We start from the raw sequence: 23,973 nt of genomic DNA, 5'->3' as shown, positions 1-23,973 counted from the left end.
TGATTTCTCAGACAAGCAAAAACTGAATGAATTCAGTAATACCTAATCTACCCTTAAAAAAAAAATGCTGAAGGATCTTTTCTAAGATGCTTCTAAGGAAGTAAGCATATATAGGAAAGGATAAAGCCCATTAGAAAAGATAGATATATAATAGGGATCACAGTTTACTTAAATAACTTAAATAAGCCAATATATGGATTAAAAGATAAAAAACCATAAAAGCAACTCTATTGTAGATAGTTAAGGGATAAACATTAACATGTAAAATCTGAGATCAAAACCAAAATATGGGGGAAGAGAGAAAAAAATGTAGGTCTTCTAGAACACATCTGAGTTTAAATGCCTTTCAGTTTAAATTAAGTAGATATAACTTTGGGTCAACATACATGAACCCCATGGTAACCACAGAGCAAAAACTTACAAAAGATACACAAAAAATAAATAGAAAATAAATCAAGCAAATTACTAAAGAAAATCATCAAACCACAATGGGAAAAGCAAAAAAAGAAATAAACAGAGAAGAACCACAAAAATTACAGAAAAATAAGTAATAAGATGGCAGTACATAATTTCAGTTCAGTTCAGTCACTCAGCTGTGTCTGACTCTTTGCAACTGCATGGACTGCACCACTCTAGGCTTCCCTGTCCATCACCAACTCCTGGAGCCTATCAATAATTACTGTAAATGTCAAGAGAATAAACAGTCCAATCAAAAGACATAGGATGGCAGATTGGATAAAAATACAAAATCCTTCAATACACTGTCTAGAAAAGAATCACTTCAGGGTTAAAGACACATACAGACTGAAAGTGAGGGGATAGAAAATAGCTATTCCATGCAAAATGAAAACGAGAAGAAAGTGGTAACAGTATGTATATCAGACAAAACAGACTTTAAAAGAAAGGTTATTACAAAACACAAAGAAGAACATTGTTAAGTCGCTTGCTCAGTCGTGTCCGACTCTTTTGCGACCCCATGGACTGCAGCCCACCAGGCTCCTCCATCCATGGGATTCTCCAGGCAAGAACACTGGGGTGGGTTGCCATTTCCTTCTGCAGGGGATCTTCCCAACCCAGAGATCAAACCCAGGTCTCCCACACTGCAGGCAGATGCTTTGACCTCTGAGCCACCAGAGAAACCCTATGTAATAATAAAAGGATCAATATAAGAAGATATTACCCTCATTAACATATGCACCTAATAAAGGGTGGCTGTCAAGGAGGCCTTACAAATAGCTGTGAAAAGAAGAGAAGTGAAAAGCAAAGGAGAAAAGGAAAGATATAGGCATCTGAATGCAGAGTTCCAAAGAATAGCAAGGAGAGATAAGAACGCCTTCCTCAGTGATCAATGCAAAGAAATAGAGGAAAACAACAGAAAGGGAAAGACTAGAGATCTCTTCAAGAAAATAAGAGATCCCAAGGGAACATTTCATGCAAAGATGGGCTCGATAAAGGACAGAAATGGTCTGGACCTAACAGAAGCAGAAGATATTAAGAACAGGTGGCAAGAATACACAGAAGAACTGTACAAAAAAGATCTTCACAACCCAGATAATCACGATGGTGTGATCACTCACTTAGAGCCAGACATCCTGGAATGTGAAGTCAAGTGGGCCTCAGAAAGCATCAGTACGAACAAAGCTAGTAGAGGTGATGGAATTCCAGTTGAGCTCTTTCAAATCCTGTAAGATGATGCTGTGAAAGTGCTGCACTCAATATGCCAGCAAATTTGGAAAACTCAGCAGTGGCCACAGGACTGGAAAATGTCAGTTTTCATTCCAATCCCAAAGAAAGGCAATGCCAAAGAATGCTCAAACTACCGCACAATTGCACTCATCTCACACACTAGTAAAGTAATGCTCAAACTTCTCCAAGCCAGGCTTCAGCAATACATGAACCGTGAACTTCCAGATGTTCAAGCTGGTTTTAGAAAAGGCAGAGGAACCAGAGATCAAATTGCCAACATCTGCTGGATCATCGAAAAAGCAAGAGAATTCCAGAAAAACATCTATTTCTGCCTTATTGACTATGCCAAAGCCTTTGACTGTGTGGATCACAATGAACTGTGGAAAATTCTGAAAGAGATGGGAATACCAGACCACCTGACCTGCCTCTTGAGAAACCTATATGCAGGTCAGAAAGCAACAGTTAGAACTGGACATAGAACAGACTGGTTCCAAATAGGAAAAGGAGTACGTCAAGGCTGTATATTGTCACCCTGCTTATTTAACTTATATGCAGAATACATCATGAGAAACGCTGGGCTGGAAGAAGCACAAGGTGGAATCAAGATTGCCAGGAGAAATATCAATAACTTCAGATATGCAGACGACACCACCCTTATGGCAGAAAGTGAAGAGGAACTAAAATGCCTCTTGATGAAAGTGAAAGTGCAGAGTGAAAAAGTTGGCTTAAAGCTCAACATTCAGAAAATGAAGATCATGGCATCTGGTCCCATCAGTTCATGGCAAATAGATGGGAAAATAGTGGAAACAGTGTCAGACTTTATTTTGGGGGGCTCCAAAATCAGTGCAGATGGTGATGGCAGCCATGAAATTAAAAGATGCTTAGTCTTTGGAAGAAAAGTTATGACCAACCTAGATAGCATGTTGAAAAGCAGAGACATTACTTTGCCAACGAAGGTCCATCTAGTTAAGGCTATGGTTTTTCCAGTGGTCATGTATGGATGTGAGAGCTGGACTATGAAGAAAGTTGAGTGCCAAAGAATTGATGCTTTTGAACTGTGGTGTTGGAGAAGACTCTTGAGAGCCCCTTGGACTGCAAGGAGATCCAACCAGTCCATTCTGAAGGAGATCAGCCCTGGGATTTCTTTGAAGGGAATACTGCTGAAGCTGAAACTCCAGTACTTTGGCCACCTCATGGGAAGAGTTGACTCATTGGAAAAGATTCTGATGCTGGGAAGGATTGGGGACAGGAGGAGAAGGGGACTACAGAGGATGAGATGGCTGGATGGTGTCACCGACTCTATGGACATGAGTTTGAGCGAACTTTGGGAGTTGGTGATGGACAGGGAGGCCTGGTGTGCTGCGATTCATGGGGTTGCAAAGAGCTGGACACGGCTGAGCGACTGAACTGAACTGAACTGAAATAACGGGAGGACCTAAATATATAAAGCAAATATTAACAGGGACAAATGAAGAAAATGAAAATAGTACAATAACAGTGAACTTTAACATCCTGCTGACATTAATGGAGAAATTGTCCAAATAGAAAATCAATAAGGTCCTAATGACACAATAGAGTTGGATTTAATTGATACCTACAGGACACTTCATTCCCTCCAAAGGAAGCACATGCATTCTTCAAATCTAAAATATTACATCAAGAATATTTTCTGACCACAATGTTCTTACACTAGGAATCAACCACAGAAAGAAAAATACAAAAAGAATAAAGACATGGAGACTAAACAACATGGTATTAAAATGAGTCGATGAAATCAAACAGAAATTAGAAAATACCTCAGGACAAATAAAAGTGAAAATATAACTTTATAAAATCTTTGATATGTTTAAAAGAAAAATAAAAACAAAACCAAAAACAGTTCTAAGAGGGAAGTTCACAGTGATACAGGTCTTTCTCAAGAAACAAACAACCTAACTTACCACCCACAAGAATTAGCAAAAGAACAAACAAAGCCAAAGCCAGCAGAAGGAAGGAAATAATAAACATCAACAGAGGAAATAAAATAGAGATAAAAATGACAATAGGAAAGAATAAAATCAAGAGGTGATTTTTTGAAAAGTGAGTGAAGTGAAGTGAAGTGAAGTTGCTCAGTCATGTCCGACTCTTTGAGACCCCATGGACTGTAGCCTACCAGGCTTCTTCATCCATGGGACTCTCCAGGCAAGAATACTGGAGTGGGTTGCCATTTCCTTCTCCAGGGGAATCTTCCCGACCCAGGGATCGAACCCAGGTCTCCCGCATTGGAGGCAGATGCTTTAACCTCTGAGCCACCAGGGAATTGACAAATGTGTATCTTGGCTCACTAAGAAGAAAAAAGAGGACCCAAATAAACAAATTAAGAAATGAAACAGGTGAGATAATAACTGACACCACAGAAATACAAAAAATCATGAAAATACTATAAACAGTTATATGCCAATAAATTGGACACCTAGAAGAAACAGACAAATTTCTAGAAACATATAACCTGCTGAGTCAAGAAGACAACAGACAATTTGAACAATCACTAGAAGTAAAATAGAGTCTGTAATAAAAATAATAGAATCTGCAAACAAAAGTCTAGGACCAACCAAACAGCTTCTCCGGGGAATTCTACCAAACATATAAAGAATTTATACCTATCCTTCTTGAGCTATCTCAAAAAATTTGAAGAGGAGGGAGCACTCCCAAATTCATTCTACAAGGCCACCATTACTGTGATATCAAAACCAGACAAAAATGCCACAAAAAAATTATGTGCCAATATCATCAATGAATACATATGCAAAATCCTCAAAACATATTAGCAAACCAAATCCAATAATAAATAATAAATAAATAAATACTGTGATTAAGTTGGATTCATTCCAGGGGCACAAAGATGATTCAATGTATGCAAATCAATCAATGGGATATACCACATTAGCAATAGGAAAGATAAAAATTACATGATCACCTCAAAAGACGCAGAAAAAGCACATGACAAAATACAACATCCATTCATGATTAAAACTTGCATTAAAGTGGATATAGAAAGAACACATCTGAACATAGTAAAGGCCATTTGCAACAAACACAAACCTAAGATAATACTAACCGATGAAAAGCTAAATTATTTCATGCTAAATTCAGGAACATGACAAGAATGCCCATTGTAACCACTTCTTCTTAAATATTAGAAGTTCTAACCACAGCAATAAGACAAGAAAGAGAAATGAAAGGTATCCAAATTGAAAGTGAAAACATAAAATTGTCACTGTTTGCAGATGACATCTGAGAGTCATCTGTTCTATAGAGAGAAAACCCTAAAGTCTCTACAGAAAACTTTCAGAACTAATAAATGATTTAAACAAGGTAGTAGGAAACAAGATTAATACACAAAATTATGCTGTGGTCTATAAATTAATGATGAAATATCAGAAAGAGAAAGACAGCCTTTTAAAAGCCATATCAGAAAGAATAAAATACCTAGGAATAATCTTACAGTGAAATAAGTATACTCTGAAAACTAATAAAACAACAGTGAAGGAAATTGAAGTTGATATAAAGTGGAATAAGAGATCTACAGATTTAATTCAGTCGCTATGAAAAAAATATTAGGACATTTTCACTGTATTAGAATAAACAATCATAAAATTCATGTAGAAACAGGAAACGTAATTAACCTCCAATTAAAATAAATAAATTTATATTAAAAATAAATAAATAAAACAAAACAAACAAAAAAAGAAACAGGAAAGACCCCAAATGGCCAAATCATCTATCTCAAAGGAGCTAAGAACATACAATGGAGAAAAGATCATCTCTTAACAAGTGGTTCTGGAAAAACTGAAGTCACGTGTAAAATTATGAGATTAGAACATTCTGTCACACCATATACAAAAATAAACTCAAAATGGTTTAAAGACATAATGTCAGAATAGAAACCATAAAACTCCTAGAGGAGAACATAGGCTGCATACTCTTTGACATAAATTATAGAATATTTTTTTGAATCGGTCTCCTAAAGCAAAAGAAATAAAAGCAAAAATAAACAAATGCAACCTAATTAAACTTAAAAGTTTTTGTCCAACAAAGGAAACCATAAACAAAATGAAAAGACAACCTACAGAATGGGGAAAAAATATTTGTAAACTATGCAAAAGACAAGGGATTAATATTCTAAACATATAAAAAGTTCATAAACTCAATATTGAAAAAAAACCAGACAATTCAATAAAAAAATGGACAGAACACAGAACCTGAATAACCATTTCTCCAAAGAAGACATACAAATAGCTACTGGGCACACGAAGGATGCTCAACAATACTAATTACAAGAAAAATGCAAATCAAAACAATAAAGAGATAATCAGTTCACTCTTGTCAGAATGACTACGATTGAAAAAGCCTACAAATAATGAATGTTGCAAGGATATCGACAAAAGGGAACCCTTTTACACTGTTAAAAGCAGGGTAAACAGGTGCTGAAACTCTGGAAAACAGTACATAGCTTTCTCAAAAAACTGAAATTAGAACTACCATATATGATTCAGCAACTCTACTCCTGGGTATTTATTGGGAAAAAAATGAAAACACTAATTCAAAAAGATACATTCACCCTAATGTTCAGAACAGCACTATTTATAACAGCTATGTCATGTAAGCAACCCAAGTGCCTCTCAACAGATGACTGGATTAAGAAGATGGGTATGTGCTTGTGTTTGTGTGAGTGTATATATAATGGAATACTACTCAGCCATAAAAAATGAAATTCTGCCATTTGCAGCAACATGGATGGACCTAGAGAATATGCTTAGTGAAATAAGTCAGACAAAGACAAGAATTATATATCACATGTGGAATCTAAAACACAATACAAACATATATACAAAACAGACTCAAAGGTATAGAAAACAAATTTTTGATTATCAAAGAGGAAAGGAAAGGGGGGAATTAGGGACAAATCTCAGGTATGGGATTAATAGATATAAGCTACTATATGTAAAAGAGATGAACAGCAAAGATTTACTGTATAGCACAAGGAATTATAGTCATTTTATAATAACTATAATGGAGTATATTCTGCAAAAATTCTGAATTACTATGCGAGATACATGAAGCTAATATAATACTATAAATCAACTATACTTCAATTATAAAAATAAATTGCGGGTAATGTATCTTTGAGTAAAAACAGGTTCCAATAATTTCTTAAATAACTAATGTCATCTTTAAACTGTAAATAAAAATGCAAATTTGTCAGACACATAAATGTCCTTAACTTTTTCTGATATCCAAAAAATGATGAATTTTAAAACTGTCACTCTTTAATATATTAGTCACGTGCTTCCCAACCTAATACAAAGAACACCTCATTAACTATATTCAGACATTGGAAACCATTGCTCACTACAGATTTCTTCAAATGTTACAGAAATGGCAAGAGTAAAGTAAACATCAGTGAAATGGCATCTGTAACCCAAAGCATCTTTCTCAGGTACAAAAAATATAGATAGCAAGGAGAGGCAATAAATTTTGACCTTCAAGCCAACTAAAAAGTAATATCCCTATTTCTATGTTTAACCATACCTACTTATAAGTTTAACAATGGGATCAAATGAGACACACAGTATTAGTTCAGTGTTAGAAATTACTTTCCAGTATATCCTGATATAAAACTGTCTCCCCAGATTACTAAAACATGAAGGAGTTCATGAAGACAATGCCCCAGAAACATACATTTCACAGGCAATTTCCCTCATCAAATTCTAACTTTTCTGCCTTTCGTAAAAATTGTACCACCTCCCAACTTTCTGTTAACCTGTTCTGTTAAGAAAAATGATGGATAAGGAAGAAAATAAGATAACTGGGACCTTGTTTCTTAAAATAAATTGCAACCCAGAAAAAAAAAAATTGTACTGTTTTTGCTAATGACTTAATAACCACACAACCAGTCAACACCTTTTCCTTGTGAAATATTTTATATTACCAATTTCCTAGATACTATATGTAAATACTTATAGAAAACAGAGTAAAAAGATAGAATTTTATTACATTTTTAACACTTGAGCACATTTATCAGTAAATAGGATATATGCTAAAAATGTAATGGACAATAAATCTGTCTACAAAGTAGCAACTAAAATAGAAGGATCTATTTCAAATTAAACTGATACAGATATTACTACATTAATATGCAATTATTCAAAAAGGTAAGAGTAACTTAGAAAACATGGGTGGATAGAAACCAAAATGGATTTTAGAAAAATATTTATTGCATGAAATTTAGTTTCAAACTCTGAAAACAAAGACTGCTCTACTAAATATAGTCACTGAAAATATCTGGAATAAAAGCAGGGAGGCTGAATTTACACAGAATGTAGGTTTCCTTGGCTATAAAACTAATTTTATTTTGCTACAAAAATAATCAATTTGCTTAGGTTAAAAGGAGGACTAAAAGTGGAATACCGAATCAATATGCAAGCAACTCAGAATCAATACATATTTAGATGATTTTTGAATCTTTAAGAAAATTAATCATTTTTTTAAAGTATGTGCTACTGTTTATAATAGCCAGGACATGGAAACAACCTAGATGTCCATCAGCAGATGAATGGATAAGAAAGCTGTGGTACATATACACAATGGAGTATTACTCAGCCATTAAAAAGAATTCATTTGAATCAGTTCTGATGAGATGGATGAAACTGGAGCCGATTATACAGAGTGAAGTAAGCCAGAAAGAAAAACACCAATACAGTATACTAACACATATATATGGAATTTAGGAAGATGGCAATGACGACCCTGTATGCAAGACAGGGAAAGAGACACAGATGTGTATAACGGACTTTTGGACTCAGAGGGAGAGGGAGAGGGTGGGATGATTTGGGAGAATGACATTCTAACATGTATACTATCATGTGAATTGAATCGCCAGTCTATGTCTGACGCAGGATGCAGCATGCTTGGGGCTGGTGCATGGGGATGACCCAGAAAGATGTTATGGGGAGGGAGGTGGGAGGGGGGTTCATGTTTGGGAATGCATGTAAGAATTAAAGATTTAAAAAAAAAAAAAAAGTATGTGCTAGAAAAATTTAACTAGTTTAATTCAAGGAATAAACACTGCCAGGTAAAGTCATTAGCTGAATAACTTTCTCCTTATCCAGAGGAATGATTAATATTAAACCTCGGATATTCCAAAATGTATATAACAGCAATATCATTAAAAAAACAGTAGTTATTTATTTTTAGATATTAATAGATGTGGTTTTAAACCTCTAATATTCTATTTTTTGATGATTTTAATGTTACTGATTGTAAAACTTGCCATTATCCAGAACTTACATTTTAGCCACAAAAAGAAAGTAAAACACAGAAAAAGATACTCAGGATTTTGAAGACACAAGGGAGACATATCAAGTATCTAATTAATGAGAAAATTTTATAGAGCACAAATCAGATTTGTGTGGTGGTACAGATTTAAGTAGTGGTACAAAGAGATTGCAAGCGTTCACTCGATGATAAAACACAGAAGATTTCAGGGTGCTGTAAAGTGATGTTCATTGCTACAGATGTACAAAAATGGCAATTTTGGCCTAAACTATAAACGTTAGCAAGAAGCTGGACAAAGGAGTTGGAACTGAGTCAGAATTTGAACAATGAGTAAGATTCAAACTGGTGTTGATAAGGGTATTATTAGAGGACCATGCAAAGGTCTGAATACGTGCTTGAATGGTAATGTGTAATTACTCTGCTGCTGCTGCTGCTGCTAAGTCGCTTTAGTCGTGTCTGACTCTGTGCGACCATTTTTATACTCTTCCTAAATGTAAAAAATCATTATCCACAAAAGCAAAGTAGAGGCTGTGAACCTTTAGCACTACATCTATTTTCATATTTAAAAAACAAATGAACAACCCAAAAACTTTCATATATTTTTGCTGTCAGCTCCCAGGTAACCTGAGAGGAAAAGTTTTACAATCTTTTTCTGCTTATAATTTTTCTTTCTTAATCATCTTGTTTCTTTTATAAATAGAAATTCTCAATATAAAGTTATCCTCCATATGATTTTTGGGTACATTGCTACCATTTTCTTTTTATCTAGGAGGTTTCTATTTTGTTGTTTAGGATTTAGCTTCCCTTCACTTTTTCAAAAATTGAATAATGGGGTATTACTTCCTTGGACTTATTGCCATTACACGTTTGAAGTCTAATTAACTGCAAATGGATAACTCAAGAAACTAATGGCTCCAATCTTTCATCCTCACAAAGAATGACAATACTTCCTTGCTATAGTTTCACGGAAGAAAAATGAAAAAATTTCAAGTATTTACCATTTCTAGTTTCTCTACCTTAACGCGAACAGATGGATTTAGGGAAATCTTCTTTCCTTGTGGCCCATAGTTATCAGTCCAAGCAGGGGAAATATCTAAGAGACAACAGGGTACAGATTAATTGGAAATTTAATTGGAATAGAACTTTTCATTTGACAGGAGGTGTTCTTGGCTGCTGATGTTCAGAAAGGATTCTGGCTAATCAGTTGGCAGCTTTCATTTTTGTTTTCATTATTTTTTATTCTTTAAATCTAAAATGTATCATCTAGACCAATTTCACTTAAGCCTTAAAAGACATGGTCTAAAAAGAGTAGCCAATTATGCAATAAGTCCCACAGAAATATTAATTTAAAATACAAACATACATCCCACCACTTACCCTGTCATCATAATGCCTTAATTGCAAAATGAAAAGTCTTTTTTTCTTCCAACCTTAGTAAAATTATATTAGAAATTCAAAAAGGTCATAATTTCCCTCTGGCAGAAGTAGTTTGCTATATGAGGTCTGAAGGTACTATGGAAAAACTCACAAATGCAAACTGTTTCAAGGTTGTACATAAAGTATGATTAGTCTGAGAACTTCTTGAACTGAAAATCCTATTTCTTATTTTACAGAAGGGTTATATTTTGAGGAGCATAATGATTCTCAAGAGTTGAGTGTCATATACCTCTCACCCAATCTCTAATGCCTTCTCAGTATACCCTGACTATTTAGACAAGCTCTATCCTTGCTTTATAAGTAAAAACCAGGTGTCCCAACTGACTAGAATTTGAAAAATTATTTGCCTTAATATGCCAAATTTTCTCAGATTTCTGAAATTCATGTCAATCCTTGTATCTAAATTGTCACCATTCTAAATACACTTTTAAATGGTATTTTACTAGTTCTACATAGAAACAAGAGGAAGAGAAAAAACTTTTTAAAATGTCACATTTTTATGCAGTGTTTTAATTTTTTTTTTAATTTCTCAGAGCATCTGTCTCTAAGTACAAAATGATTTGCATTCTCTTTCCTAAGAACATAAGAAGTGCATATGAAAATAAATAGTCTTCCTCTAAACCTTTAACACTTCCTTAACATTCTATGTAAAATCTTGAATATAACTTATAGGTGTCAAGATCATAAAAAAAAAAAAAAAAACGGTTACTGACTTTTAACTTTAAATGGAATTCAAAGGTTGAGAAAGACTGATTTTAGTATAATAGAATTTTTACAAATTTGACAAAGGCAACAAAGATGTCTTTTTACTGTGATACCTAATTGTTGGCCAAGGGCTAAAAATAAATTACAAATACATTCTTTTTCCTCTTAAGAGAAATTTTTTGCCAAACTTGAAGTGTAGCATAAAAGGTCAGCATGGAGTAAAGTAGTATGGAAACCCAAGTAGGAGCTAACTCAAACCTTATTTTTCATTTGCAGGGGGTGGACATGTGAGTCTTGACAATGACTTTTTAGCCTGGTCCCTGACCTGCCATCAGTCTACACTAACACAAGGTGGACCCAAGCTAACTTAATCCCAAACTCAGATCAAGACTAACCCTGAGTATGAATTACTGAATTCAAGCATGTGTGGAAGGGTGTAGAGGAGACAAAGAGAGGGCAGGACAGGGACACATACCAAGGCATGTGTTTTTACTTATGTTTTCCTCAGTTCAGTCAGTTCAGTTCAGTTGATCAGTCGTGTCCGACTCTTTGTGACCCCATGAATTGCAGCACGCCAGGCCTCCCTGTCCATCACCAACTCCCAGAGTTCACTCAAACTCACGTCCATCGAGTCGGTGATGCCATCCAGCCATCTCATCCTCTGTAGTCCCCTTTTCCTCCTGCCCCCAATCCCTCCTAGCATCAGAGTCTTTTCCAGTGAGTCAACTCTTCACATGAGGTGGCCAAAGTATTGGAGTTTCAGCTTTAGCATCATTCCTTCCAAAGAACACCCAGGGCTGATCTCCTTTAGAATGGACTGGGTGGATCTCCTTGCAGTCCAAGGGACTCTCAAGAGTCTTCTCCAACACCACAGTTCAAAAGCATCAATTCTTCGGTGCTTAGCTTTCTTCACAGTCCAACTCTCACATTCATACATGACTACTGGATAAACTATAGCCTTGACTAGATGGACCTTTGTTGTCAAAGTAATGTGTCTGTTTTTGAATATGCTATCTAGGTTGCTCATAACTTTCCTACATCCAGGCATAAACATTCCCTATGTGCAACAGTGGATATAAGAGAAAAGTAGTGCAAGAGTTGGACAAGACTTAGCAACTAAACCACCATGCTTACTTTTAGGTAGGAAGTCTCTAGGTACATAAGGGCATTAATCAACAATAACCACAGTGACACAGGTATTATTATTTCCAACTAAAAATGATGAGACCAAGACCCCAAAAGGTAAAGAAACTAGCACAAGATCATACTGCAAGTAGGTGACCATGTAGGATTCTAATCTCTTAGGACTTCTTAAACCAATTGTTTAAATGTGTCAATATCTTTCATCATCAGTCTTCTCATCCGTAAAGAAGGGGGAATAAAACAGATCACTTCACAGGAACTGTAATGGTAAAATTAAAAACCATAGAAAACTACTATGAAAACTATGCCTGCATGTGTGCTAAGTCGCTTCAGTCATGTCTGACTCTTTGTTACCCCCATGGACTGTTACCCGCCAGGCTCCTCTTTCCATGGGGATTTTCCAAGCAAGAATACTGGAGTGAGTCGCCGTGCCCTCCTCCAGGGGATCTTCCCAACCTAGGAATCAAATCCATATCCCTTAGTCTATCTGCATTTGCAGGTGGGTACTTAACTACTACTGCCACCTGGGAAGCCCATGTAAACTATAAAGTACTGTTAATGGTCATACATACATACAAAGATTAAACAGGAGATTAGTGTAAAATTATACTAACCTCTCAATGGCTTACCGAAATCTCTCTTCTAGCCAAGCATCCCCTAAATCTTTACCTTGAGCCAAAACTTTAGGCGGGTCTAGGCATGAATCATGCATTCGTGCATGCCGTAATCCATGATAGGTTGATCCGGAAAGCACCCATCACAGACAGTTTGCCTCAACTTCCAGAGTCCCTCTCAGTTTCAGCCTTGAGCGCCTTATTTACTCATGTGGTGGGTGGGTGCGGTGGGGGCCGGGGGGTGAGAATTTTCAAACTGTGGCTTATTTCTCTTGGATCTTCTCTTCCTTTTCTTCTTTTTAGAAGAAAGGAAATAAATGTTTTATGAGTATAAAAATCAATGCCATTTGGTTAATACTATGAACCTTCCCATGGATGTTTTTCTCATCACTAGCTTGTTTTCAGTTATAAAAGCCTTACTGTAGGAGAATTAAGGCTTCTGCTGTGGTAAAGTTAAAGTAATGGTTGTCTTTCTTCATGCAATAATTCTTTACTGATTTCCTCAGGAATGTCTTTAGTGTGGTTTTAGCTTCCTCATAATTCAGCTTATGGCAGTAGTAAACAGCTGTATTCTGAAATACGAAATTTATATAACAGAATAGTTTCTAAAGGCATACTCAAGTATAAAGTGGATTTAAAAAATTCTAACCAGTTTTACTGGCTTCCCTGGTAGCTCAGCTGGTAAAGAATCTGCCTGCAATGCAGGAGACACCAATTCAATTCCTAGGTTGGGAAGATACCTTGGAGAAGGGACAGGTTACCCATTCCAAGATTCTTGGGCCTCCCTGGTGGATGAGATGGTAAAGAATCTGCCTGCAGTATGGGAGACCTGGGTTTGATCCCTAGGTTGGGAAGATCCCCTGGAGGAGGGCATGGCAACACACTCCAGTATTCTCGACTGGAGAACCCCATGGACAGAGGAGCCTGGCGGGCTACAGACCATGGGGTCACAAAAGAGTCAGACATGACTGAGCGACTAACTACATCCAGTTTTACACTTAAGAATGCTTTTGAGATGGGAACAGGGGTAGATTTGCTTCATTAAGTTTATTTTTGTTGAGATTATATTAACATTCATGTATTTTTAAGATTAATAAATACCAGCTGGCTGAAGAAGTTTACATGTGACAGTTAAGGATCTAATTTGGGAATTCATAAATAACTACTTTAAACAAGTCACAATGTATGTCAGTTACCTACAGAATTTAGAGCTGACTTTGTTTTTTTCCCCTCAGAAATATCTTGTCTACTACATTCTTATGGAAGACAATGGTTCACCCTAAAGTCAATTTCATTTCAACTCTAAAAAAATTTCCCATTCTAACTGCGTTTTAATATTTACATAGAGCTTACTCACTCAAATAAATTTTTCAGTAGATTATTTTTCTACAACAAAATCAAGCATCATTTCTTATAGTCACTGATGTAAATTTACCCCAGTTCATTCATTACTGTAGGATCTCCTTGCTCTAAATGGAGTTGCCTCCTAGGATCACTTGACATGTAGCTTATCCTTAATTTTTTGCTTTTGATGATGGTGCCTTATTCACTTAGGATGATCTCTTATCTTCATCCATCCATTGACATTTATTACTTCTTTCAAGATATAGATGATGTCTGACTTTTGCCAAGAAATTTTTCCCTATTGATTTCTGTATCTTGTTCAGTCACTCAGTCACGTCTGACTCTTTGTGGCCCACCTGGCTCCTCTGTCCATGGAATTTTCCAGACAAAAATACTGGAGCGGGTTGCCATTTCCTAGTTAAGGGGATCTTCTCGATCGAGGATCATACCCTCATCTCTTGCGTCTCCTGCCCTGGCAGGTGGATTCTTTACCATAAACACCACCTGGGTATTTTGTGACAAATCAGACACAATGAACTAGCTTCAGGGGTAGAGAGGGAGGATGTCAAATTGAATTGAAAGACAGAAGCTTTCACTTCTGCTCTAAAAAACATGTCCTGGAATATTATCTGAGCTATATTCTAAACTTCAGTTTCTGTAAAATTAATAATAGCAAAATGTACTAAGCAAATATGTACTAAGCAATGTACTAAGCAATAATAATAATAAATATGTACTAAGCAATAATAAAAATGTACTAAGCAATAATAGCAAAATGTACCAACTACCAATTGTTTAGTATACACAATCTTATTTAATACTCATAAGAACCCCGTGAGGAAACTGTTTCAATATAAGCTAATTCAGCTAATAAGTTGGGAACAGAGATCTGAATCTCCAAGTTTGCATTCAGGGCCTGGTAATTTACCATTGTATTCTCCCTGTATCACACTCAGGTCACTTACGACTACTTTTCTTAATCCACTTTGTTCATGTCTTCACATGTCTTGTGCAAGTATGTCATCCATCAATAAGACAGTATAAGTGTGTGTGTGTGCCCTGTGTGCTAGGTCGCTTCAGTTATGTCCAACTCTTTGAGACCCTATGGACTGTAGCCTGCCAGGCTCCTCATCCATGGGATTCTTCAGGCAAGACAGTGTATTTCTACTTATTGATTCCTGGCTGTGCTGGGTCTTCCTTGCTGCACACAGGCTTTCTGCAGTTGCGGTGAGCACGGTCTACTCTCTGGTTGTGGTGCACAGGCCTCTTTCTCATTGTGTGGCTTCTCCTGTTGCAGAGCGCAAGCTCTAGGGTGCATGGGCTCCAGCAGTCATGGAATGTGGGCTTGCTAGTTGTGGCGTGTGGGCTCAGTAGCTGTGGCACACAGGCTGAGTTGCCCTGTGGCATGTGGATCTTCCCGGACCAGGGACGGAACCTGTGTCTCCTGCATTGGCAGGTGAACCACTGGAGCCCAAGAGAAGTCTGACAGTATACTTCCTAAAGTACTGAACTACTCACCGCCTGCTCTAGCCAACCCAGAACATGGCAAATAGTCAAGTGGTTCTCCAATAAAATAATCACACATACACATAAACAAACATACACATACACAATGCTTTCCAATCTGAATAATGAAGGTTTTTAGTCTCGTATTTTAGTTGACAATATACTATTAAGTATCTCATGAGAAATATTCTAGCTCCTTTATAATTCTTACTGAACCATGATGTACATGACATACTCAGTAAACACTACTGAATAAATAAATGGCTAAAAGACACGTTAAGCAGTTCAACTATTTTCAAAATTAAAAACAAGTGGCATAAATGCCTCCGTACCACTGCTTGCTTCTTTCATCTATCTTCTTTTTCTCACATGGGTTCCCAATTTAAAATAAAAACAATATATCAAGAGAAAGGAAATTAATTATGTAAAGGAAATAATACTAAATAAGTTTCTAAAGGCCAACAAATCCCACTAAGTAAAAAGGCATATAATTGATGGTTAAAAATTGTTCCTAATGCACTGGTAAATACTGCTCCAAGTCAGGGAAACGACTATGGAATCCACTATAAATTCCTGTTGAGCATAGGAGCTATGTGCTATGGTCTGAATGTTGTGTCCTCCCAAAATTTCTATGCTGAAATCCTAACCCCCAAGATCATGGTATTAGAAACTCAGGCCATAGGGAGGTGCTTAGAGCATGAAGGTAAAGCCCTCATGAATGGAATTAGTGTTCTTATAAAAGAGACCCCACAGTGCCCCCTAGACTTTTCTACCATTTGAAGACACAATGAGAATTGCAACCACAAGAAGGCTTTCTCTCAGACCATGCTGGCACCATGACCCTGGACTTTTAGCCTCTAAAACTGTGAGAAATAAATGTCTGTTGTTTATAAGTTATCCAGTCTGTGGTATTTTGCTAAAGTAATCCAGACTATGACACTATAAAATTCTTACTAACTCTTATTTTGCAGTTTTAATCTATACAATGATACCAAAAATTAAAACATATAAGTAACAATTTTCTTAATAGACATAAAATTAACTCTTCTTTTCTACACAATTTTTAATAAGGATAGTTTTTCCTTTGATTTCTCATTTAATTTTTGGAGAAAATTTAAGGGGAAGACTGTGTTCTTGAGCCTAGAAACACTTTATTGATTGATAAAAATCTTTTTAATGGGTAACTCACACAATTAATCCTTTATTGTTTAAAAACATCAAAAAGTCATTTCATGAAAATTAAGAACCAATAATACTGAATCCATAATACTCAAATGTTTTCCAATTTATATCTATATAATCTCTTCCAAGGAAAATAAAACATATTTCTTTTCTTAAGCCATGCTCCCTTCTATAATTTCTCTGAAAGCTGCATTTAATATACCTCACCAGGATTTCACTAAAAGGGCAAGGAAACCTCATCTTGATTTAAAGAAGAGTTTTCATTATGTGGTTTTAACAGTCCATTGATTATTACAGCTTCATAGATACTATTATGATAATTTATCTTTTAAAATTACAACCCTTTGCTCAGGAAAATTTTCAATAAAAGTCATAATCTAACAGAGACCACTGCATGATAGATTATTTTTACTCTTTTATTCAATGAAGAAAAAAGAAATAATGCACTCTTCTTTAAAGTCTATTGTCACATTATACACTCCTCATTGAGAGAGTAATTGAAAAAAATAACAGGAAAAAGGAATTAAATGTGCATTTACCTGTATTAGACATATCTGTAGGGCTGTTGTCTGAAGAAGTAATTGGAATCTGTTCTGTTTTCTTGTATCCAGTTTTTATCTAAGAAAGAAAATGAGGAATATGTAATGTCATTTTCTAAAGTAGGTCAAAGACCAGACTAGGAGTTCATGTTAACATAAAAAGAATGATTAATGAGATTAAAGCAATAGTCCCGAAAATATGAAACCTTTAAAATTTTGGTATATTCACCTTCAAACAAAGCAATTCAGAATTAAAGCAACAACTGCTTTTAGCTCTACCATAACCAAGGACAACAAAATATAAGGCTATGTACCATGTCTCTGAAAAGGTATTATAACCCCAAATGAAAAAGTATAAGAGCTAAGAGAAAATCTTAAACTCTAGATCTGATTAGCATGGACCCAAAACTGAAGATACCTATGATGAATTTTATCCCACTGACTAAAAGCCTACTTGAGTTTCAAGTTTGTTTTATAGAGTACATGCTCTATTCTATAATTCATTATTAACTACACTGTAACGATTAGTAATTACAGTCATCCCTTTGTATCTGCCAGTTCTGCATCTGCAGATTCAATCAAAAGCAAATTGAAACTATTTTTAAAAAATTCCAGAAAGTTCCAAAAAGCAAAACTTGAATTTGCAGCACCAGCAACTATTTACATAGCATTTATACTATACTAGATATTACGAGTAATCTAGAGATGATATAAAGTATATGGGGAGGGTATGCATAGATTATATGCAAATACAACACCACTGTATACAAGAAACTTTAGCATCCTTGGATTCGGGTATCTGCTGTGGGGGCTGTGGGAGGAGGTTGTCCTGGATATCTACAGACATCAAAGGATGACAGTAATTATATTGATTTCCATGTAGAAATACCCCCTTTTGTGTGATTCACTGGAAGAGACCCTGATGCTGGGAAAGATTGAAGGCAGGAGGAGAAGTGGGTGACAGAAGATGAGATGGTTGGATGGCATTGCCAACTCAATGGACATGAGTTTGAGCAAACTCTAAGAGACAGCGAAGGACAGAGAAGCCTGATATGCTGCAGTCCATGGGGTCGCAAAGAGTCAGATATGCCTTAGTGACTGAACAACAACAAAGCTGAATTATATTCCAGCATATGCATGTGAGGGAAAAATATCCACCTACACAGTGTAGAAAAGAGCTGAGGAACAGAAAGGAAGATTGTTCACCTTCAGTCAAGCAGAAAATAGAAAAAAAAAAAAAAAAGAATGGAATAATATGGGAGACTATCTGAAAACAAATATAACATTTCAGATCACAGTTTTGAGTGATATCTAAGCATATCTTTGTGATGCCATTCCTGATTATGACTTTCTTGACATAGGATACATTCACCTGAAAAATTATTAATAGCACAGCATAAAAATCTTAAACAAAAAAGATCTTTCAAGGACACACCAATTGGTTAACAAAACTATATTATCAGAATTATAGTTCTATTATGTATACATCAAACATAAAGATACACAGGAGTTTATGGACAATGTAAACAAACAGAGAAATACAAGATTACCTGATTCCTCCTAAAAGAAGGTAAAATGGCATCTGTAGATCTGGGAGTGGATGAGGTCTTTGGAATTAGTATTTCAGGAGAAGAAATAAGGCTAAATTTTGAGGCTTGAGGTCCATATTCTCCTGTAGCTTGTAAAAGGGATGAACAAGATGGATTTTCTAAATGGCTGCTGTCAGATTTCTGTCTTATGAATGCTATCTCCCAAGCAGATTCTGACCTAGCATTAAAAGAAATCACTTTATGGATACAGTACAATTGAATTCTAAGATGACATTTCAAATATTAGCAAAAAAGACTTGTTTTGGGTCTAAAGTAAGTACTAAGACAACTTAAATTTCTATTTTTAGGGAGACATGCTACATGATTCACTCTATCTTATGGCTAGAATAGTTACCTCAGCTTGGCTCTGGTAATTACGCTTTTTGCTTCTTCAAATGATACACCAATCATGGACTCCCTGTTTACTGAGACAAGTTGATCTCCTGGTTTCAAACGTCCATCCTAAGAAAAATAGTAATATTTGTAAAGAAACTGATTAAGGTGTTTCTTAAAAACATTACTGACCCAATTTTAAAAATTTAAATTAATTTACTTTAATTGGAGGCTAATTACTTTACGATATTGTGGTGTTTTTTGCCATACAATGACATGAATCAGCCAGGTGTACGTGTGTCTCCAGGTCCTGAACCCTCTTCCCACCTCCCTCCCCATCCGATCCCTCTGGGTTGTCCCAGTGCAGCAGCTTTGAGTGCCCTGCTTCATGCATCAAGCTTGCACTGGTCATCTATTTCACATACAGTAATACACGTTTCAATGCTATTCTCTCAAATCATCCCACCCTTGCCTTCTCCCACAGAGTACAAAAGTCTGTTCTCTATACCTGTGGTCTTTTGCTGTCTCGCATATGGGGTTGTTGTTACCATCTTTCTAAATTCCATATATATGCATTAATATATTGTATTGGTGTTTTTCTTTCTGACTTACATCACTCTGTATAATAGACTCCAGTTTCATCCACTTCATTAGACCTGAGTCAAATGTGTTCTTTTTAAAAGATGAGCAATATTGCATTGTGTATATGTACCACAGCTTTCTTATCCATTTGTCTACCGATGGACATCTAGGCTGCTTCCATGTCCTAGCTATCGTAAACAGTGCTGCGATGAAAACTGGGGTACACGTGTCTCTTCAATTCTGGTTTCCTCGGTGTATATGCCCAGCATTGGGATTGCTGGGTTGATTGGCAGTTCTATTTTAAGCTTTTTAAGGAATCTCCACACTGTTCTCCATAGTGGCTGTACTAGTTTGCATTCCCACCAACAGTGTAAGTAAGAGGGTTCCCTTTTCTCCATACCCTCTAGAGCATTTATTGTTTGTAGACTTTTTGATGGCAGCCATTCTGACCAGCATGAAATGGTACCTCATTGTGATTTACATTTCTCTGATAATGAGTGATATTGAGCATCTTTTCATGTGTTTCTTAGCCATCTGTATGTCTTCTTTGGAAAATGTCTATTTAGTTTTTTGGCCCATTTTCTGATTGGGTCACTTATTTTTCTGGTATTGAGCTGCATGTATGTTTTTGAGATTAACTAACTGTCCACTGCTTCATTTGCTATTATTTTCTCCCATTCTGAAGGCTGTCTTTTCACATTGCTTATAGTTTCCTTCATTGTGCAAAGCTTTTAAGTTTAATTAGATCTGATAGATAGAATGTCTGATGAACTATGGACGGAGGTTCATGACATTGAACAGGAGACAGGGATCAAGACCATGGCCATGGAAAAGAAATGCAAAAAAGCAAAATGGCTGCCTGGGGAGGCCTTACAAATAGCTGTGAAAAGAAGAGAAGTGAAAAGCAAAGGAGAAAAGGAAAGATACGAGCATCTGAATGCAGAGTTCCAAAGAATAGCAAGGAGAGATAAGAAAGCTTTCCTCAGTGATCAATGCAAAGAAATAGAGGAAAACAACAGAATGGGAAAGACTAGAGATCACTTCAAGAATATCAGAGATCCCAAGGGAACACTTCACGCAAATATGGGCTCAATAAAGGACAAAAATGGTATGGACCTAACAGAAGCAGAAGATATTAAGAAGAGATGGCAAAAATACACAGAAGAACTATACAGAAAAGATCTTAACGACCAAGATAATCACGATGGTGTGATCACTCACCTAGAGCCAGACATCCTGGAATGTGAAGTCAAGTGGGCCTTAGAAAGCATCCCTCAAAAAAAGCTAGTGGAGGTGATGGAATTCCAGTTGAGGTCTGTCAAATCCTGAAAGATGATGCTGTCAAAGTGCTGCACTCAATATGACAGCAAATTTGGAAATCTCAGCAGTGGCCACAGGACTGGAAAAGGTCAGTTTTCATTCCAATCCAAAGAAAGGCAATGCCAAAGAATGCTCAAACTACCGCATAATTGTACTCATCTCACATGCTAGTAAAGTAATGCTTAAAATTCTCCAAGCCAGGCTTCAGCAATACGTGAACGTGAACTTCCAGATGTTCAAGCTGGTTTTAGAAAAGGCAGAGGAACCAGAGATCAAATTGCTAACATCCACTGAATCATGGACAAAGCAAGAGAGTTCCAGAAAAACATCTATTTCTGCTTTATTGACTAAGCCAAAGCCTTTGACTGTGTGAATCACAATAAACTGTGGAAAATTCTGAGAGAGATGGAAACACGAGACCACCTGACATGCCTCTTGAGAAACCTATATGCAGATCAGGAAGCAACAGTTAGAACTGGACATGGAAAAACAGACTGGTTCCAAATAGGAAAAGGAGTATGTCAAGGCTGTATATTGTCACCCTGCTTATTTAACTTACATGCAGAGTACATCATGAGAAACACTGGGCTGGAAGAAGCATAAGCTGGAATCAAGATTGCCAGGAGAAATATCAATCACCTCAGATATGCAGATGACACCACCCTTATGGCAGAAAGTGAAGAGGAACTAAAAAGCCTCTTGATGAAAGTGAAAGAGGAGAGTGAAAAAGTTGGCTTAAAGCTCAACATTCAGAAAACGAAGATCATCGCATCTGGTCCCATCACTTCATGGCAAATAATGGGGAAACAGTGGCAACAGTGTCAGACTTTATTTTGGGGGGCTCCAAAATCACTGCAGATGGTGACTGCAGCCATGAAATTAAAAGATGCTTAGTCCTTAGAAGGAAAGTTATGACCAACCTAGACAGCAAATTCAAAAGCAGAGAATTACTTTGCCAACAAAGTTCCATCTAGTCAAGGCTATGATTTTTCCAGTTGTCATGTATGGATGTGAGAGTTGTACTTTGAAGAAAGCTGAGTGCCAAAGAATTGATGCTTTTGAACTGTGGTGTTGGAGAAGACTCTTGAGAGTCCCTTGGACTGCAAGGAGATCCAACCAGTCCATTCTGAAGGAGATTAGTTGTGGGTGTTCTTCAGAAGGATTGATGCTAAAGCTGAAACTCCAATACTTTGGCCACCTCATGCGAAGAGTTGACTCATTGGAAAAGACTCTTATGCTGGGAGGGATTGGGGGCAGAAGAACGGGACAACAGAGGATGAGATGGCTGGATGGGATCACCGACTCAGACATGAGTTTGGGTGAACTCCGGGAGTTTGTGATGGACAGGGAGGCCTGGCGTGCTGCAATTCATGGGGTCGCAAAGAGTAGGACACAACTGAGAGACTGAACTGAATTGAGGTCCCATTAGTTTATTTTTGCTTTTATTTTCACTACTCTGGGAGGTGGGTCATAGAGGATCTTGCTGTGATTTATGTCAGAGAGTGCTCTGCCTATGTTTTCTTCTAGGAGTTTTATAGTTTCTTATGTTACATTTAGATCTTTAATCCATTTTGAGTTTATTTTTGTGTATGGTGTTAGAAAGTGTTCTAGTTTCATTCTTTTACAGGTGGATGACCAGTTTTCCCTAGATAGCATATTAAAAAGCAGAAACATTACTTTGCCAACAAAGGTCCGTCTAGTCAAGGCCATGGTTTTTCCAGTAGTCATGTATGGATGTGAGAGTTGGACTGTTAAGAAAGCTGGGTACTGAAGAATTGATGCTTTTGAACTGTGGTGTTGCAGAAGACTCTTGAGAGTCTTGGACTGCAAGGAGATCCAACAAGTCCATTCTAAAGGAGATCAGTCCTGGGTGTTCTTTGGAAGGAATGATGCTAAAGCTGAAACTCCAATACTTTGGCCACCTCATGCGAAGAGTTCACTCATTGGAAAAGACTCTTATGCTAGGAGGGATTGGGGGCAGGAGGAGAAGGGGACAACAGAGGATGAGATGGCATCACTGACTCAATGGACGTGAGTTTGAGTGAACTCTGGGAGTTGGTAATGGACAGGGAGGCCTGGTGTGCTGCAGTTCATGGGGTCACAAAGAGTTGAACAGGACTGAGTGACTGAACTGAACTGACCAGTTTTCCCAGCACCACTTGTTAAAGAGATTGTCTTTTCTCCATTGTATATTTTTGCTTCCTTTGTCGAAGATAAGCTGTCCATAGCGGCATGGATTTATCTCTGGGCTTTCTATTTTGTTCCATTGATCTGTATTTCTGTCTTAGTGCCAGTACCATACTGTCTTGATGACTGTAGCTTTGTAGTATAGTCTGAAGTCAGGCAGGTTGATTCCTTCAAGTTCATTTTTCTTTCTCAAGACTGCTTTGGCTAGTCAAGGTTTTATGTGTTTCCATACAAATTGTGAAATTATTTGTTCTAGTTCCGTGAAATATACCATTGGTAGCTTGATGGGGATTGCATTGAATCTGTAGATTGCTTTAGGAAGTATACTCATTTTCACTATATTGATTCTTCCAATCCATGAACATGGTATATTTCTCCATCTATTTGTGTCATTTTTGACTTCTTTCATCAGTGTTTTATAGTTTTCTATACATAGGTCTTTTGTTTCTTTAGGTAAATTTATTCCTAAGTATTTTATTCTTTTCTTCT

The 23,973-nt window shown here is 36.7% G+C and overlaps 1 protein-coding gene across 9 annotated transcripts in view; it reads right to left on the bottom strand.

Annotated features, from left to right (window-relative positions):
• Positions 1–23,973, bottom strand: part of STXBP4 (syntaxin binding protein 4) — a 231,357-nt gene that overhangs the window by 163,029 nt on the left and 44,355 nt on the right. For all 9 annotated transcript variants that reach the window (XM_042255232.2, XM_060395091.1, XM_042255231.2 and 6 more), the window contains 4 exons: positions 19,418–19,524; positions 19,024–19,240; positions 17,474–17,552; positions 10,002–10,096 (listed from right to left, as the gene is read on the bottom strand). In XM_042255232.2, the coding sequence (XP_042111166.1) occupies positions 10,002–10,096; positions 17,474–17,552; positions 19,024–19,240; positions 19,418–19,524 (498 nt within the window). The remainder of the gene's footprint in view (positions 1–10,001; positions 10,097–17,473; positions 17,553–19,023; positions 19,241–19,417; positions 19,525–23,973) is intronic.

Source organism: Ovis aries, chromosome 11, assembly GCF_016772045.2.
Source record: "Ovis aries strain OAR_USU_Benz2616 breed Rambouillet chromosome 11, ARS-UI_Ramb_v3.0, whole genome shotgun sequence".
In the NCBI taxonomy this organism is placed as follows: domain Eukaryota; kingdom Metazoa; phylum Chordata; class Mammalia; order Artiodactyla; family Bovidae; genus Ovis; species Ovis aries.
The sequence above is the reverse complement of the archived record's forward strand: the minus strand, read 5'-3'. Positions and strand labels throughout refer to the sequence as shown.